This window comes from Schistocerca piceifrons, chromosome 5 (assembly GCF_021461385.2).
Source record: "Schistocerca piceifrons isolate TAMUIC-IGC-003096 chromosome 5, iqSchPice1.1, whole genome shotgun sequence".
Classification (NCBI taxonomy): Eukaryota; Metazoa; Arthropoda; class Insecta; order Orthoptera; family Acrididae; genus Schistocerca; species Schistocerca piceifrons.
Window position 1 is genome coordinate 590806386 of NC_060142.1, and position 19589 is coordinate 590825974.

The following is a 19589-nucleotide window of genomic DNA, read 5'->3' on the forward strand; positions in this document are numbered from 1 at the left end:
GGACATAATTTTGAGCATTTATTGCATTAATGTGGTATTTACAGGTAATCACGCTCTAACAGCATGCGTTCTCAGAAATGATAAGTTCACAAAGGTACATGTATCACATTGGAACAACCGAAATAAAATGTTCAAACGTACCTACGTTCTGTATTTTAATTTAAAGAACCTACCTGTTATCAACTGTTCGTCTAAAATTGTGAGCAGTGTGTTTGTGACTATTACAGTGCCAACTACCACAAAGCGAAAAAAGTGGTCCAACTAAAACATTCATATTTCTTTACGTGCTACACGAATATGTAATAAAAATGGGGGTTCCTATTTTTAAAAACATGCAGTTGATATCCGTTTGACCTATGGCAGCGGCATCTAGCGGGCCAACCATAGCGCCATCTGGTTTCCCCCTTCAAGCTAGACGAGTTTCATTCTTTGTAGTTTTTTCGTTTGACGCTTATTTCGTGAGATATTTGACCCGGTCACGATCAATGGACCATCCTGTATACAAAATAGCTCAGCTGCTAGATCCAAAAATCTCTCAGTTTCGTATACAAGTGTGTACAAGGCATTACGTAGTTCTGCAGTACGGGGTGTAATGGGGCCGTTCCACTGTGTGTGACGCTGGAGCTGCAAGCTGCGCAGCGTGACGCGGTGCCCCTGAGAGCCGCGCGCCGCTCAGCGCCCGGCCCTGTTGTGTTGTGTTTATATGAAGCGCGCGCGCCTCAGGTTCCGCTCAGTCGCAGCGCTGCCGCCGTGCGCGACGCACAGTAGTCGCTCACTCGTTGCCACCTGCCAGTATGGCTCGCAGCGCCGCGCGCATTGGCGGCGCCCCATACCACTACAGCACTGCCGTGACGTCACTCAGCAGCCAGTGCCTTCTGTGACACTACACGTAGCGCGATTAGGAGACAAGCTACGCGTCCTTAACTAACGGTCTCTCTCTCTCTCTCTCTCTCTCTCTCTCTCCTGCTACGGCTAAAGGACCGGCTCCGACACTTGTTTACTTCTACCTGCGAGTGAACAGCTTCCGCGATATCGCCGTCTCCAGATACGACGAGACCGTGACGGATTATAAAAGCGGTGACGCGGGTCGCGTCGCGGTCAGTCACCAAGCTAGCGACAACTGCTGTGGTAGTTCCGCGGCCGGCAATTTGTGCCGACACTCGCTCTTACCGGTACTGAGGAAAACAAACAGCAGAGGACGATTCCGCCGTAGGGCATAGTGGTTGCAGTGTTTACGTCTGGTGCGGCGCAGACGAGTAGCTAGTGTGTCAGCCTGTGCGTCGAGTCGTGCGCGAGAGCTTCAGTGCGGTATTAATAGAACAGTTCCGAGAGGGAACCGAAGATGCTGATCCGCGAGCTGGAGGCGGGCGCGCACAACTTCACGGTGCTGGTGGCGGAGGTGGCGTCGGCCGCCGGCGGCCTGGAGCTGGCCCTGCCCGGCGACGACGACGTGGACGGGGCGCCGGGGGAGCCGCCGTACGGGCAGCCCGACGCCCCCGCCGACGACTACGAGCGCATCATGGCGGACGTGTGGGTGGGCGCCGTGCTGACGCTGCTCATCTTCAGCTGCATCTGCTGCGTCTGCTCCTGCCTGCTCTACCACAAGTTCCGCCAGTGGAAGACCAGAGGTACGTGTGCCGCGCGCAGCCCCTGTTTTCCAGGTTACTAATCTGTCTGAAGGCTTTGATAACATCCCCGCCTAAACACTCCGATACTGTGACACTTTCGTAGTTGAAATATGTTCGATTGTATGACGTCACAGTCGTCAGACTGGACGATAGCGTCCCTGATCAGAGCTGGTGCGTCTTGTCGTGTTCGTCAACACTTCTCAAAAATGCTTGTAAGCACTCGATCCATAACAGTAACATAACTAAAAACTTTGAGGTTCGCCGATGACATTGTAATTCTGTCAGAGACAGCAAATGACCTGGAAGAGCAACTGAACGAAAAGGATAGTGACTTGACAGGAGGATATAAGATGAACATCAACAAAAACAAAACGAGGATAATGGAATGTAGTCGAATTAAATCGGGTGATGCTGAGGGAATTAGATTAGGAAATGAGACGCTTAAAGTAGTAAAGGAGTTTTGCTATTTGGGAAGCAAAATAACTGATGATGGTCGAAGTAGAGAGGATATAAAACGTAGACTGGCAATGGCAAGGAAAGCGTTTCTGAAGAACAGAAAATTGTTAACATCGAGTATAGATTTAAGTGACAGGAGGCCGTTTCTGAAAGTATTTGTATGGAGCGTAGCCATGTATGGAAGTGAAACGTGGACGATAAATAGTTGGGACAAGAAGAGAATAGAAGCTTTCGAAATGTGGTGCTACAGAAGAATGCTGAAGATTAGATGGGTAGATCACATAACTAATGAGGAGGTATTGAATAGAATTGGGGAGAAGAGAAATTTGTGGCACAACTTGACTAGAAGAAGGGAACGGTTGGTAGGACATGTTCTGAGGCATCAAGGGATCACCAGTTCAGTATTGGAGGGAAGCGTGGAGGGTAAAAATCGTAGAGAGAGATCAAGAGATGAATACACTAAGCAGATTCAGAAGGATGTAGGTTGCCGTAGGTACTGGGAGATGTAGAAGCGTGCACAGAATAGAGTAGCATGGAGAGCTACATCAAACCAGTCTCTGGACTGAAGACCACAACAACAACAAACATACTACAAGTTTGTTCGAATTTACCGTAGCAACTCTATAAAAAAAATCATATACCGATTTTGATTTTCACTTTCCCGGACGCGTTCAGTCATCCATTAAAGGCATTGTCAGTGGATGCTTTGGAATAGTACACAGTGTGTCCTAGGACGTGTAGAGGGGAGTGAATACATAATATTGTGAACAGGAACCCATGTCCGGTGACGTGCCGTCTCCATTCTAAGACAGTTTCATTTCAGATGTGTAACGCGTCCACGTCTGCTGAGAGAAAGAGAAAATTCGCATCAGAGTTGCTTCTGCTGGTACCAATAGGGTAGGGAGGATAACGTTATTGGAAGCTGTTCCACTGAGTGTCCGTTAGGAAATGTGGTTTCAGCATGATGGCGCACCACCTCACTTCTCACGTGCAATTCATACACATCTCAAAAGACAATATGGTGAATGATGACAGGCCGTAGTGTTTCAACCGGGTGGACGCCGGATTTAACTCCTATGGGCTACTTCTTGTGGGGTCGTATGCAAAGTTTAATTTACGAGGCCGGCCGGAGTGGCCGTGCGGTTCTAGGCGCTGCAGTCTGGAGCCGAGCGACCGCTACGGTCGCAGGTTTGAATCCTGCCTCGGGCATGGATGTGTGTGACATCCTTAGGTTAGTTAGGTTTAATTAGTTCTAAGTTTTAGACGACTGATGACATTAGAAGTTAAGTCGCATACTGCTCAGAGCCATTTGAACCATTTTTTTTAATTTACGAGGCTCCTGTAGAAAAATTGCAAGATCTGCTGGCACGAGTTCTGGCCGCTGCAGTAGAAAGTGAAGAGGGACCAGTTGGAATGGGGAGTGCGTACCACAATATGCTTCGTAAGTGAGAATGTCTGTAACAACTTTCGTGGTCGCCACACAGAGTCGCTGTTGTAATGCATTAATACTGTTCAGTACGTACAGTATGCTGGGTTCTTTTTCGTTTTGGGGGTAATATAAAAACGTAATGCTTAAGTGTTAATACAACAAATTTGTTTAAGTAAAAAATGGACGTTTCGTTATGATTCCTTTCGAATCGTTATCTAATAACTGTACTGCGTTACGCCTAATTCCACTTCTCAAGTAGAAGTGGATGAAACGGTACGTTTCCGAACAAGGTTCCTATTCAGAATATTATGTACTCCCTCCCCTCTACAAGTCCTAGAAATTTGTAAACGGGAATTTCTGAACATCCTGCACAGTTAAAACACTTGACGTTTTGGGTGTCCGGAAGGGCTGTGTGCTTGCTCTCGTAGAATCAGAGTTAGAGAGACGCATTTCCACTATACTTAACAGATTTTCGATACATGTTTGCTTGCATTTCCTTACTGTTCGGACCCTCTTTGCTGTGTAATTACTGTATCATGTAAACATTTCAATAACAAAATCAATTTAGGTTGTTAACGCGGTAAGTGTTTCGATGTTGATGGACGAGCTGTTTGTTTACTTGGTGCTTATTCTCTTCTGCGTGTGTGGAAATAAAAATTTGGTTAATTAATGGCCATAGAACAAAAGGTAGATTACAAGGGTGGGGAAATACATCTACACACACCAGAAAGACTCAGAGACCAAGTAAACAAACATTTATCTCCTTAAAACCATCAAATATCTCACGTTAACCATCCAAATTGATTGCTGCATCAACAACGAAGTGTTCACGTAGTACAGTACACACTGAATAAAATGTTTCATCGTCGGCGTCTTTGTTCTGATGAGAGGGAGATTTTTTGCTGTAGTTCTGTAAGAAAGGTAGTCAGTTTGTCCATGTCCATAATTACTGTCATCGCCTTCCACAAAAATATAACTTTTCCTGGTCGCTAGTCTAGAGTGACATATAACAAGCAAAAAATGGTTCAAATGGCTCTGAGCACTATGGGACTTAACTGCTGCGGTCATCAGTCCCCTAGAACTTAGAACTACTTAAACCTAACTAACCTAAGGACATTACACACATCCATGCCCGAGGCAGGATTCGAACCTGCGACCGTAGCGATCGCACGGTTCCAGGCTGTAGCGCCTAGAGCCGCTCGGCCACTCCGGCAGGCTATAACAAGCATTTCAGTAACAACAATAGAGAATATAAAATGTTTTAACATAATAATTTGTTTACATATGTGCTGAATGCATCACTTTAGCGTAATAAAACTGTAGTTCAGATGGATACGTCATTTGAAAAGCACTCATCCGAAATTTGAGAAGTATACACGTCACACAAGTTGATTTAAGAACTACAACAGGAATGAGCTATCGCGTCTTTGACCATTTCATGACTTGCAAGATTCAAAATAGAGCTGTAAACTTACCGTATAGCAGTTCTGAGCACAAGTATGTAGACAGACCATTCGAGGATGTAGGTGGAGGGGGTTAATCAGTCTTTCTGTTATTTCTTTACTAGCGGACAATCTTTTCCTCTTCTGCCTCGCCTTAATCAATTTCGGGTGGTTTGGCAGTTCTAGCTACGGACTCATGATAGATGTTGTATATTTTGTTGTTGGTGATATGTGCGGTTACCACCACCACCTGGTCGGAATGTTTTCTTCAGATGACCGATACATGTCCGTCCACGTGGGCCAGCCCCCTGACAAGCACCTAAAAAGTAACTTACGTTAAAGATAACTTGTGATTTTCTAAAATGTCTTGCCTTTTTCGACATCTTTCATTTTCACGCTACTTTATCCTCGAAAAAATATCTGAAAATGGTGATGTATGTAAAAATATAAATGCTGCTAGAATGGTAAACTGATCTAACTAATCTGTGTGTGGAATTTGGTTTGGAAAACTAGGAAACTTTTCTTTCAACCTGTTACCCCTTGACAGTAAGCAGGTCGGTCTCAATCAAGGTGAAGCTTTCAGCGTGCCGAAGAAGCTTGTGCAGGTAACGACTAGTGGAGCGCGGCATGGCGATATGCAGTAATCGGAGAGAGCCAGGAACACGCTTAACATTGTTCGTTGAGCTGGCACCCTTATCAAATTGGATTAACTGAAGAAGTAGATAAGAGACGCGACAGCGCGACAGTTTTTTGAAAGGAGACATTCAAAAGCAAGCAGATAAACTACAGCTTCCTCCTATTCGCCCCTAGCGCCGCAACGATTACGGTGAATTCCAGACTTTCTACTTTGTAGGAAGATGTGTCAATATTGTTTCCATCTGCGAGGTGCGGTAGCCACATTGGAAACAAGAAGCAAGTTGCAGGAGATACTAACAGTTGTTATATACAACCCTTTTATTTCGTGAATGGTTCGAGAGATAAAAACGACGTTTTCGGCAGATGATGGTACACATACGGGCACTCAGTTTTATTAGATGGGTAATAAAAATAGTCGTACTTGTTATATCAACAGAAATACTAAAGCAAGAAGATTTTTAATGGACTAGTAAGCCTTATTAAACGACATCCGAAATCTATTGCAAATAAGTGTACAGCGATATAACGTCTGTTAATGTTGCCGTCGGAACGTTTCCTATAAGTATCTGAGAATGTGCTGAAACTGTCTCATGTAAATTGCACCCAGAGGAATTACCACTCAGTGAAATTTGCGCCCAGAAAAGGTCGACGAAGGGTCCACCACAACTCTGCGACTGATGAAGAGGACTGGAGACGACTGAACAAGAACTGTAATGCCTAGTAAATTTTTATAACTTGAAACGAATATATTTTTTTTTATTTTCTGTCGGACGCAATAATAACTTTTTTCTTTACTACCACATCTTCAGAAAACACAATGGAAAACATTAAGACCGAACACACACGGATTTTAAAAATCGCCAACAAGTCGTAGTCTAGTAGACTCATGTCCGGGCTGTAGAGAGGATGCGGTACACTTCCCACCCGTATTCGCGCAGTTTTTGGGCTACAACGTTGCCGATATGCGGGAGAGCATTGTCGTGGAGAACCCAACCTCGAGCAACTGGCGTAGAGTTTTGTGCATTTTTTTGCGCAGATTGTGCATGAAGTTACTATAATACACTGCTGTGATACTTGTTCCTCGTGGGACTATCTGTCATGGTTATTCGTGTCATGGCTTTAGGCGGGAGTCAGTGGGAAAAAGACCTTGAACCTGATCTCGCTTAGAGTGGAAGAGTGACATTCCAGAGTTGACCTTGCAGACGGTTGCGTGATGACGTCTGATTAAGTTTGCTGTTTGTGACTGCAGGTCGTGCGCTAACTAACCACGTGTTTGTCCGTCTGTAGTACACCAAAGGTGTGTGCGCGGCCACACGTGGGTCTGGTCTTACAATCCTGCTACCTGCTGGCTGCGCCGGCGAAGATTATGTCGTGAGTCACCCCCAGTGGTTGACATCAGCGCTGACCCTTTCGCTCAGTGAAAGACGGTGCTTGCAGTTTTCGGAGAATCGTTACACTGCCTCATGTCGTGGAAAGTTACATCACATTTTTCACACTGCTGGCGTCTGTATTTCACAAACGCAGCAGTTTGATGAGTTCAGTTTTTTTTCTGAATCTCAGCATAACCATTAAATAAAATTAGGTTTCTAGCAGTCTGCAAATGTTTCTCGAATGAGCTCACTGAAAGGGTTAGCGAGCTCAAACGGGAAAAATACTGGCAGAGTGTGATGTTCGTTTTCCGAAATTTTATCAACGTAAGTCATACCGTTTATCTTACCAACCAACGATAGAAGGTATCACATTAGGTGATAACTGCAGAAATCGATTACCAGTTCCTGCTTTACACTCAGCTATAGATGTCTTTGCTGATGTCCAATTTTTCAGGATCGGGTGCCGTGTTCTGCAGGAGCCACCAAAACTATGCGGTGTTTTCAAGATGCAGTTTCCAACCATATCGGAAACTTGATTTTGCAGGCACTGTTAATTACCAAAGGCCCTCCTGGCCTTTTTTATTTTCCTGTTTATTTCACTGGCCATTCATTTCGTTGTCTTCAACTGCTCTTAACAAAGGAAATCGTGAAGATATCCTATGGCGTAAATGTGAGTTTAAATAGTTGTTCTATTAACATCTTTAATTGACTGATTGTTGAGGTGTATCTTCACTAGGGACAAATAATACAGTGTCACATATAAAACGAATATCTTTCAGTTATTTCACTTAACAAGTTTTCCCGGTCCTCTAGAAATGATGAGAATAGCTTTGGGGCCGTACGGTGTCACTTGTCTAACTCCTCTTCCAAGTCTGAATTTCTCACTATCCTCCTGAAGTTTGATGGAGTTTAACTGTATAGCATTGACATACATATTCTTCAGTACACTAGCAAAGATACAATTAAGGCTTTGATTCTAAGGAGCTGTCAACAGAGATTTTTCGAAACAGACGTTTATTGTTTCGAATCCCTTACAATGTGGTAATTTGTATTCATTGTTTCGTTTTATAATTTCATTCAGGTATGTAAATGGTCCATTGGCTTGCATCCAGATTCAAACTTATGTTATTACTTTTCTGTTACATGTTTTCTTTTTCCTTTACTTTTTGGTATTTTTCACAACATATGTTGTACCTTATAGAGAGGAGGCTAATAGGTCTGTAGTATTTTATATCTTGTAATTGTAATTTCTTCTGAATGACAACAGGATTCTTGCTGTTTTGACGAACTGCCTTTTTCTTCTGTAAACGATTTTTTAAAAGTTTCTTTAATATTACTTTGCCTGCAGCATTACCCATTTCTATGGCAACACAGTTATCTCCAGAAATAGTTCCGTTCTTCTTTCATCGAATAGCCTTTTGCACATTGTCTGGCATTACTTCTGGAATGACTATTTTCGTTACTGTTACATGTTTATGATTCATCTCTGGAACTGTGATTATATTCAGAGAAGTCTCTTAATGCTTGTGCAGTTTTCTCTGTTGTGAAACGTAGCAACTATGGTTTGTATTCCATGCATGATCATTCGCTTGATACTGTAGTTTTTAAAACCGAATTCACTCTATAGGTTTATTTTTTGGGTGTATCATTGCTACCTTGAAGTTCAGTTCTGCGTGACAAATTTTGTGAAGTTTCACCAACATACTTTCTTGACTGCGCCGCAGAAACCTCTACCTATCGAATATCGTCAGTGCAGTACTTGTTGTGGTCATTTTACTTCTGCAGCTTTAGGATGGAATGCTGGAATCCCACGCCTCTTGGCAGCGTGTCCGTGGTCCATCGGATAACTGAACTTTAACACGCCGCAAGCATGGCCCATCGTCTTTCCCGTCCGCAGTGTAATGTTTATCAGCCATTACACGTCAATAAATTGAATGAAATTAACATCAAGCCGTCGAGTCAATACTTGAAAATATTTTCCGCCCTGCAACACAAAAAACTTGGAACTGGAACATATTACTGTAGTGATGACGCGAACAGATATTCCCGCCGCTGTTCGGATAACAACTCGCTAATTAGAGTACTATTAGCGAACCAAATTACGGCTACGTCCTTCTACCCCGTTCCCTGAAGGAATGAATACATGTATGTTCTGCAAACAAACTTCGCGTTTTTTTTTTTGTGTTTTTTTTTTTTTTGTGTAGCACGGCGGCGGTTTTGTTCGCTAGTTTGTTGTCATGGACGAGCTGCGAAGTAACGTTGACGCGAACCATTTGTGTTTGTTTGTTTGTTACTGAGTAACGGCTATTGCAGAAGATATGAGGAATCTGTGCTGCACTTCCTAATACATTTCGTTACTCGTACTTTTTTTCCCTGTAAGCAATTCACACCCGATTCAGACTGACCCGTTAATTTTCCTGCTGCTTACACTCAAAAAGATTCCATTTTTGCCTTGAATTTCTTCTCGCTGGTGCGTAATGGCCTGTGAAGATCAGGTAGATATATTTTAATCGGCGCATTTGTTAAAACAAAGAATAGCTCTAAGCGTGTGTTCGTTATTTCCATCCTTTAAATGGTAACAATGGTGATACGATAGTCGTAATGTATTTTTTTTTAATTATAATGTATGCTTTGTCTTCGGCAAATAGCTTGCGTGAGAGATTTATACAAACAAAAAAATGGTTCAAACGGCTCTGAGCACTATGGGACTTAACAGCTATGGTCATCAGTCCCCTAGAACTTAGAACTACTTAAACCTAACTAACCTAAGGACAGCACACAACACCCAGTCATCACGAGGCAGAGAAAATCCCTGACCCCGCCGGTAATCGAACCCGGGCGCGGGAAGCGAGAACGCTACCACACGACCACGAGCTGCGGACTATACAAACAACGGCAGACATCTTGAATGTAACAGCATCGTTACTATTCGTCCCCTAATATTTAACGAAGTCAACAATACGAATTAAGACAGCAGCAGATGCAATCTATGTTGATTGCACGGCTGTCTGTGTCACACCAGAATTACAACTTAATAAAGGACTACCGTTTCTTGTACAATGTAAGTCTGTGAATATTACTCAGTTAGCGGGGTTATTAAGTCAATAATACATTGGCTCTAGTGACTTACGCAAGTCTGTGTGGACTATGTTTGGAAACTGCTGTCCCCTTACCTCAGGAGTCGCACTATTCGCGTTTTTAGTTTCATTGCCGCCCGGAGTGGCCGAGCGGTAACGGTCGCAGGTTCGAATCCTGCGTCGGGCACGGATGTGTGTGGTGTCCTTAGGTTAGTTAGGTTTAAGCAGTTCTTAGTTCTAAGGGACTGATGACCTCAGCTGTTAAGTCCCATAGTGCTCAGAGTCATTTGAACCATTTTTTAGTTTCATTGTATTAAATGCCACCTTATGCTTTTCTTTTGTCGACAAATAACTGCACCGCGATATTCTTTTTATGTTTCTGTATAGTGATTACAGACCGGTGGGCGAAAACCTTAAGGACGAAGGTAACTTTCGCATGATGTGTCACTGCCAAGTAACATAGCTCGATGAAACTTGGACCAGGAACCGCTGTAGTGTACTACAGACGGTAACTGAAATAAATGCGCAATGAGACCATTAAATGTTGTTGTTGTTGTGGTCTTCAGTCCTGAGACTGGTTTGACGCAGCTCTCCATGCTACTCTATCCTGTGCAAGCTTCTTCATGTACCAGTACCTACTGCAACCTACATCCTTCTGAATCTGCTTAGTGTATTCATCTCTTGGTCTCCCTCTACGATTTTGACCCTCCACACTGCCCTCCAGTACTAAATTGGTGATCCCTTGATGCCTCAGAACATGTCCTACCAACCGATCCCTTGTTCTAGTCAAGTTGTGCCACAAGCTCCTCTTCTCCCCAATTATATTCAGTACTTCCTCATTACTTATGTGATCTACCCATCTAATCTTCAGCATTCTTCTGTAGCACCACATTTCGAAAGCTTCTATTCTCTTCTTGTCCCAACTATTTATCGTCCACGTTTCACTTCCATACATGGCTACACTCCATACAAATACTTTCAGAAACGACTTCCTGACAAATCTATACTGGATGTTAACAAATTTCTCTTCTTCAGAAACGCTTTCCTTGCCATTGCAAGTCTACATTTTATATCCTCTCTACTTCGACCATCATCAGTTATTTTGCTCCCCAAATAGCAAAACTCCTTTACTACTTTAAGAGTCTCATTTCCTAATCTAATTCCGTCAGCATCACCCGACTTAATTCGACTACATTCCATTATCCTCGTTTTGCTTTTGTTGATGTTCATCTTATATCCTCCCTTCAAGACACTGTCCATTCCGTTCAACTGCTCTTCCAAGTCCTTTGCTGTCTCTGACAGAATCACAATGTCATCGGCGAACCTTATAAGTTTTTATTTCTTCTCCATGGATTTTAATACCTACTCCGAATTTTTCTTTTGTTTCCTTTACTGCTTGCTCAATATACAGATTGAATAACATCGGGGATAGGCTTCAACCCTGTCTCACTCCCTTTCCAACCACTGATTCCCTTTCTTGTCCCTCGACTCTTATAACTGCCATCTGGGTTCTGTAAAAATTGTGAATAGCCCTTCGCTCCCTGTATTTTACCCCTGCCACCTTTAGAATTAGAGCCATTGTCCTCCACAAAAATAAATGTGACACTTTTATTCAAAGACGATAATTACAACGAAGTCACCGCGATTCGTGATGGTCCCCTGGACATTACAGAAGGTGGAACATGGCTCTTAATAAGGCGCGTGTTCGCCACGGACGGAATTGCATGCTGTACAACGCCCTCCCATACTGGCCACAAGTTTGTTAACGAGTTATTGTGGTCGGGCATTCCATTCCTCCAGCAACGTGTTTCACAAGTGCTGGATGGCCGTTGGCGCATGTGGAAGTGCTGCTAAACGTCTCCCAGCGCCCCCCTCACCTGCTCGATGGGGTACAAGTCGAAGCCACGGGCAGGCCATTCCATTCCCGGAATTGTCATCTTGTCCCAAGACCTCCTCCATATGCGCTGTTCGATGCGGTTGCGCAAAAATAAAGTCAAGACCGAATGCCTTTCTGAAAGGACGCACATAGGGAAGGACCGGTGACTGAACCGTGCTCAAAGATTTGGAGGTAAGTACATCCATACAACATTATGCCTTCCCTCACCAGGACTACCAAAAACGATTGTGTTCAACAATGCTGGACGAGAGATGGGAACACGTAATGCAGCCAGGAACGTTGTCGAACGTAATCGTTCGGGTGGTCCAGGTGCCATGGCGTGGGGAGGTATAATGTCGCGTGGGAGTATGGCCTTCAAATCGCTGAACACGCTGGGGGGAGGGGGGGGGGGCTTATGGGCGCTCAACATCGAGGTCAACAGCGCCGCTGAACACGCTAACACACAAGTCAACGTTATTGTTACATTGTACTCCTTTGAATAAAAGTCTTTGAATAACAGTGACATTTCTGTTCCTGTCTTTGCCTATTTCTTTCAGTTAGCTTCGGTACTGTACTGTAACAGTTCTTTCTATGTATGATCCAAGTTTCATCGAGCTACGTTTCTTAGCAGTGACACTGAGTTACTTTCGTTCTAAGTTCTGCACAGCAGTGTAGGTAGCCTGGATTCGATACTCTGTTCATCCCGCTGGGCGTAGACCCATGGTAACACGTTTCTCGAGAACGTATCAGTGAAACAAAAAATATGTAACAGATATTTGCAAAATAACCGATTTGTTAGCCTTCCTTCCACAGATCCTAAAAAATATTCATCTTTTCCATTTTCGCCCTGATTAAAAAGTATTGGATATAGAATCCGCCTTTTATGCAAAACACTTTTTTTCCTTTTTAGCCAAATATGTTTCGGCACCTCTGTGCCATCATCAGTGGATTTTGTTCATTGAAAAAGTGGGTTTCTATAATATGGTTTTGCAGGTCCACCTGTGTGGTGTCCTGCGCTGATAGCTCGTCATATTTTGTTGTGGCTTTTTTCGCGTTCTATGGGCACTCAGTCATATATTACACGTACTTTGTGTAATTTCCGTTATATAAAAGCCTTTTTACTTCGAAAAACGCGATACATAACCGAAATTACACAAAGTACATTTAGTATGTGTGTGCAGTGCCCATAGAACGCGAAAGAAACAGGATCAGTTACAACAAAACGTGACAAGCTATCAGTGCAGGACGCCATACAGATAGTCGTACAAAACCATATAATGTAAAATCCGGTTTTTTGATAAACGAAACCCACTGGAACAGATGTAGCGAAAGATGTTTGGCTAACAAGAAGAAACAGTCTTTTGCATAAAATGCGGAACCTATGTCCAATAGTTTTAACTGCAAATACGGAAAAAATAAATGAGCTGCATATCCAAAAGCTGATTAAAAAGCATCAAAATTATACTTTTTTGTTTTCATATAAAAAGTCGCACTAAAAACGTTTGAAAGTATACACACTAAAGTGCATACAATAATTCCAAAGTTGTTGAAGCCAACCACACCCAAAAAAGTTTGAAAACAGCATTACTCCATTGAAACAATGCAAGAGTAGTGTCATATAGCAAGCACATTAAGAAATACAGTTAACAATAAGTACATCAGTCGTTTGTGCAAAGAAATTCATCAACGAAGTTGAAAGAGTTGTCCACCAATAAATCCTTTAAGCTCCTAAACTGAACTTCATTAGTACCTTAGTACTTACATTTTTTTCTATTCCTGGGAAGCTACTGAAAATATAGAACCCGGAAAAATTGACACCTTCCACGCCAAAAGTGAGTGATGTGATACGCCTACCGCATGACATTATCGACTGAAAACAAAAGTATGCCAGCTTTTATTATTTTTACGTTACCAGTGTCTAACAACATTGTAAACAAAGATTTGTTTAAGTGCTTCAGTAATTTTGTTGTATGCTCTTCAAGACAAAGGTGTAGCAATATGTTCAGCTGTATAAAGCTTTTTAGTTCGTCGCGTCTTGTAGCTTTCAAATACTGAACGAAAGACATTTTTGTTTGCACCAAAACTGCTATTTATTTATTCGCTGACTAGTTTCAGGCTTTGCCCATTTTCACAAGCCACCTATTACAGATAACAAAATTTTGTGAGTGGATGTGTAGAATGTGGACAATGAAGGTATCAATAATAATATGACCCAGGTAGTAACTACTGAAGTATTTTGTATTTGGGATATACTTAATTTGGGCAATCACACTTTACATGTAGCTCAGACCTGCGTTAGAGCATGTCACAATTGCAGTTATACTTTACTGTAGTATGTCAGTGTATGAGCATACCATACATTTGTGTTACCTTCATTATCCAGCATGTTGTGATCCACTTGTCAACGATATTTAATATGTAAACGGCAGGTCTGATGGAAACAATAAAAAATGCTTTTTCTTCAGTATTCAGCTGCCATTGCCATAAAGTAATTCAGTTGTTTGCCTGTAATGAAAGATACAGTAGAGCAGTGTTAAGTACCATTTGACGATAAACAAATAAACTTGTCAATAGTGTCGCACGTACATTGCTTGCTTCCTCCCAGTGCTCGCCTTGCCATATGCCGCTCCGTAGTGAGGAAGATGAAGCTACGGGTAGCGTCAATTGCTAAGCGAGAGATTTCTGCAGATGATATTCCGCGGGACACTTGGAAAGGTCAGCGGGTACAAGGCTCTCCGGTGGAGGTGTCCGCCTCGGTTCTACTGATACGGTAGCCTGCGGTCGGGCAGGAAGCTTCGGACTTTGAAGTCTACCTCTAGGCCGCCATGTTTGTGACAGAAGGGTAAATGTTGGCCTGTAGCGACAGCTCGGAAAGGTCAGAAGGTTGTGGATGTCATACACCGCCATGAATTTTTTTCTGCAAAAGAGTAACGCTCTCCGGGAAGAAAATCATTCGCCCTGAAAGGCAGGCAATGTAATTCGGAATACGTTTAGCCAATCGAAACAAACTGTGGTCCCGCGTGAGTAGAACAGAGCGCAGGTTACTCTTGTTTAGAAAAAGGGTATAAGAACAGATTCTGACAATTACAGCCCGTCTGATGCCAGATCCTAAAACATATTGTAAACCCAGTGTTATGACTCTCCTACAAGAAAAGAAGATTCTCTGAAAAAAATCGGTGCGGGTTCAGGAAAAACCATTCGTGCGAAGCTTGATTTGTTCATGCACAATACCTTGCAAACAACAGATGAAAGTAGAAACGTAGTCTCAGTCTCTATGGATAAGAAATAGTGACCGCCACTGAACCATGACGTCGACTAATGTCCATGACTAATGATCAGACGGAGTATCTTCCGAGGCTTGTGTTGGCTCGACGAATTTTTCAGTAATAGAGCCTAGCGAACTATAAAGGACGGCGAATGTTCAACAAACACGAAAGAAAAAGCAAGTTTGCACGTAGGAATTGTGAAAAGAACTCTGATGTTCTCAGTATACAATACGATTTTTTTTCTATGATCACCGGCATTACTAAATTATTCGCTGACGTTGACGTTATGTATTGGGAAGTATCGTCGTTGGATACGGAAATGCAGGAAGATTTATACAATATTTCCACTTGGTGTACCGAATGACAGCTCTCTTTAAATATACGTAGATGAAAGGAAATAGCGATAAGAAAGAGAGAGAATTCGTTAATATAAGATTGAAAGTTTAGTAGCGAGCATGTGCAGCAGGTCACATCCTTTAAATATTTAGGATAAGTACTAAGAGGCGATGAAATCCGTCATAGGTGAACTGTGAACATAAGAATTAGATTTGTCGGAAGAGGTATGGAATGTGCCATGCATCTTTACACAGAAGACACTGATGCAATCGATCCAAGACTCTTTATCAAGTGTACACGCCTGACATTTAGAGACGATCTGGTAGAATGGTAATAGGTTGGGGACAGAGGTGCTCAGGGACCTTAATACAGACAGGCGATACTGTGCCGGCAAAACGCTGTTCAGTGTGTTTAAGGAGCCGATAGACGAAGAAGACTGCGCCTTATATCTCACGAAAGGATCATGATATGAAGTTTCAAAGGCTGAAAACTGCCACGTACGAGGACAGTATTAAAGTTCCATTGTATATATACAAATGCCATATCTTCCATACTCTCATCAGCAACAGTTACTCGGCTTTCCACGGACAATATCCGAAAGCTTGAAGACAGCTAGAATTTCTATGGTCGAAAATCTGCAAGCAGTTTGCGACGGTGCCAGTATAAAGGTATACAGCTCAACCTTATTTAATCTGAAGCACTCTTCATAGCTCATAATATTCATTAGTTCACGTTTCACGAACCGCTTTCGTACATTGTCCTAAGCAAAACTACAATTCCTGACTGCAATGAAAATATTGCAATATGTGAATCAGTCATTTTTTATTTTATAAAAAGGACTTGGAAAAGTAGTTGAATGGAATGGATAGTTTCTTGAAAATTGTTATAAAACGAACATCATCAGAGTAAAACAACGACAGTGGAATGTAGTCGAATTAAATGAGATGATTTTGAAGGAGTTAGACTAGGAAATTAAACGCAAAAGTAGGCAGTGAGTCTTGTTATTCGAGCAGAAAAAGAACTGATGATGGTCGAAGTAGAGAGGATATGAAATGCAGATTCGTTGACATCTAATATAAATTTAAATGTTAGGAAGTCTTTTTCTGATGTTATTTGTCTGGAGTGTAGCCTTGTACAGAAGTGCAATATGGACGGAAAATTGTTCAAATGGCTCTGAGCTCTATGGGACTTAACATCTGAGGTCATCAGTCCCCTAGAACTTAGAACTACTTAAACCTAACTAACCTAAGGACATGACACACATCCGTGCCCGAGGCAGGATTCGAACATGCGACCGTAGCGGTCACGCGGTTCCAGACTGAAGCGCCTAGAACCGAGCGGCCACCGCGGCCGGCTCAATATGGACTATAAGCCGTTCAAATAAGAAGAGAATAGAAGTTTTGGAAGTGTGATGCTACAGAAGAATGCTGAAGATTAGGTGGGTAGCTCTATCAATTTAATTTAACTGGGGAAAAAGTAATTTATGCCTGAACTTGACTAAAAGAGGGGATCGGTTGATAGGACACCTCGTGAAGCATGAAGGAATCATCAGTTTACTGTTAGAGGGGGGGGGTTAACATCTAGTCTAGTGCTGTAATAAAACTTATGTGACGCTGAAGGTGCGTATTCATTTGCAAGCAATGTGCTTGCGGCGAACTGCTCATGAGCCGCTCGGGAAATAATTGCCGCGACGAAACTCCACCGAACGTTCTGTGAGACACATTGCTCGCAAGCGTTACAGTAGTTTGTTCAGAAGTCGGCGGGAACGTTACGACTTTGCTCGCGAGCGCGTACATACACTTGCGGCCAATGTGCTCTGGAACGGTTCACTATGTTCCCATCATTCCTGTTATCGGTGAAGCCAGCATGTAGTCACAGACTGGGGGCACTGCAAAGCCTCTTCTACCTGAGTGTATGTCGTTCACAATACGAGGACTTCAAAAATGACTCTTTGAAAGATAAATTTGCCGGCAGCTATGGCCGAGCGGTTCTAGGCGCTTCAGTCCGGAACCGCGCTGCTGCTACGGTCGCAGGTTCGAATCCTGTCTCGGGCATGGATGCATGTGATGTCCTTAGGTTAGTTAGGTTTAAGTAGTTCTAAGTCTAGGGGACTGATGACAGATGTTAAGTCTCATAGTGCTTAGAGCCATTTGAACCATTCTTTTTGAAAGAGAAATTTACAGTATAAATGCGTATCCAAACACGGTAGCTATAACACAAAAATGTATAGTTTTAACTACACATAAGACCGTGTAGAAACAGGCATTTAATCCCTCAGTTAGGCACGAAGTGATGTCGCCCTCTGCCTGTGCATGGATGACGACTCAGAAATCCGCGCAAACGCGATGCAAGTCACCTAGCAACGGAAACAGTCGTGCTTATTAACCTTTGTATGCTGATGTCAACATTACAGGAGGACGCCAGATGAAAGTTATTGTTTTTACACCGTCTTACGTAAAGCTGGCAGCAACGCATGTCATAGTGCTTTTGATGGTCTTACTTTAAGTCACATACTCTCGCCTTCGCCGTACCGTTCTGTGTGGCCTCGGAATCACCGCGCAATTCGCCGTTTTTCTCATTAACAAACGTTCTCAAACGTGAAATACGTGGTTAGTAACTGGCAAAAATCCTAAGACTGACCGGGGTCAAACTCTGATCAGACTTGTCGATTCGTTGTCAGTCACTTAAACCTAGCTGTCTTATGTGTAATTAAACCATACATTTTTGTGCTATGACTATTATAATTTTACAAACGTGTTCACACTTTAATTTATTTTAAGTAAAATGTCACTGGCAAAATCTTGCTTATGCGAACGAGATATACCTTGACCGGCAGGGGACGTGGGGGCTAGCCAGTGTTCACGCCACCCTAAGACTGTGACCAAACGTGGCTTCATCGATAATTGTAAGTTTTCTTTCCATAAGCTCAAGTAGATTGTTTGGAGATTTTGCGCGGTGGTAGTATTAGTCACATTAGGTTTCGCTTTGTTGTTGGTAATCTGAAAATAAATTCTGGTGAGCCGGTCTGCAATTTAATTCAATTTTCGGTGCTAGTGAGGCTGTATATTTAACTCTAATTTGTTTGTGCAGCGTGGTGTTGTTTATGTTGATGGGGAAAAGTAGAGGAAGAACCCGTTGCTTGGTACACAGCATGCTCTTCTAGAATAGCACGGGGGTGACGCTACTATTAGACGCTCTCTTCCAATTGAGACTCCAGCATTACAACCAAAAATTTCCTACAAGGCCGTGGTTTACGAGGACGCATTTGGACCTATCTACGATTTCCACCATCATTCGACGCTGCTTTAACTTTGCCTCGTTTCACCCACATCTGTATACATTCAACGTTTACGATTCCCCTCTCAAGTGAATGTGATTCCGAGTCAGAAGATGATGTAAATCACATCTTGTTTTCGCGTTCCAAATTTGAGAATGAACGATCGACATTTCTGACGACTTGATGAGTACGGGTTACGTTCTCCCTCTTGTCTTTTGGTTTCTAAAGACATTCGTCTGTATAAAGTGACAGTCAATTTTCTTAGGACTATAGGGAAAAATATCTAGGACCCCTATTTTTATGTATCTGTATCATTTATAATTAAATTTAAGAAGTAGTGTGAACTAATTCCACAAATATGTCTAGTTTATTTAATAGTCTACTTGTTAAACAAATGTCATGGAAAAAGTTGACGGCTTGAACGAATTTTTGTATTTTCTTTGTACAATTATGTACTCTATGTAAACGTATTATCGATGGCTAAACAGAGCAGAAACTCCAGAGGCCAAATAAAACAAACAAACAACCAATTGAGACTCAGTGCACGGGCCCGTTATTAATGTCTGTAGCTTCCCCCCCCCCCCCTTTCCCACCACAGAAAAAACACAAATGAGTTTTTCTTGCCACCAACTCTCGAATTGCCCACCCCAGGGATTAGCTTCCATTTGACATTTCTCAATCCCATAATCTATGGACCCTGAAATTTAGCTATATACATATTGTCACATACTGTTCATTCAGTTCGATAATTCTGATCCTATAGGTGAATCTTTTGGAGCTCTATTAACTCTAAACC

General features: G+C 42.6%; 1 protein-coding gene across 1 annotated transcript in view; it reads left to right on the plus strand.

Annotated features, from left to right (window-relative positions):
• The first annotated feature begins 750 nt into the window (after window positions 1–750).
• LOC124799154 (protein commissureless 2 homolog) overlaps window positions 751–19589 on the plus strand; it is a 230203-nt gene continuing 211364 nt past the window's right edge. Inside the window, exon 1 of the mRNA XM_047262692.1 lies at window positions 751–1628. Coding sequence (XP_047118648.1) covers window positions 1343–1628 — 286 coding nt within the window. The 5' untranslated portion in view covers window positions 751–1342. The remainder of the gene's footprint in view (window positions 1629–19589) is intronic.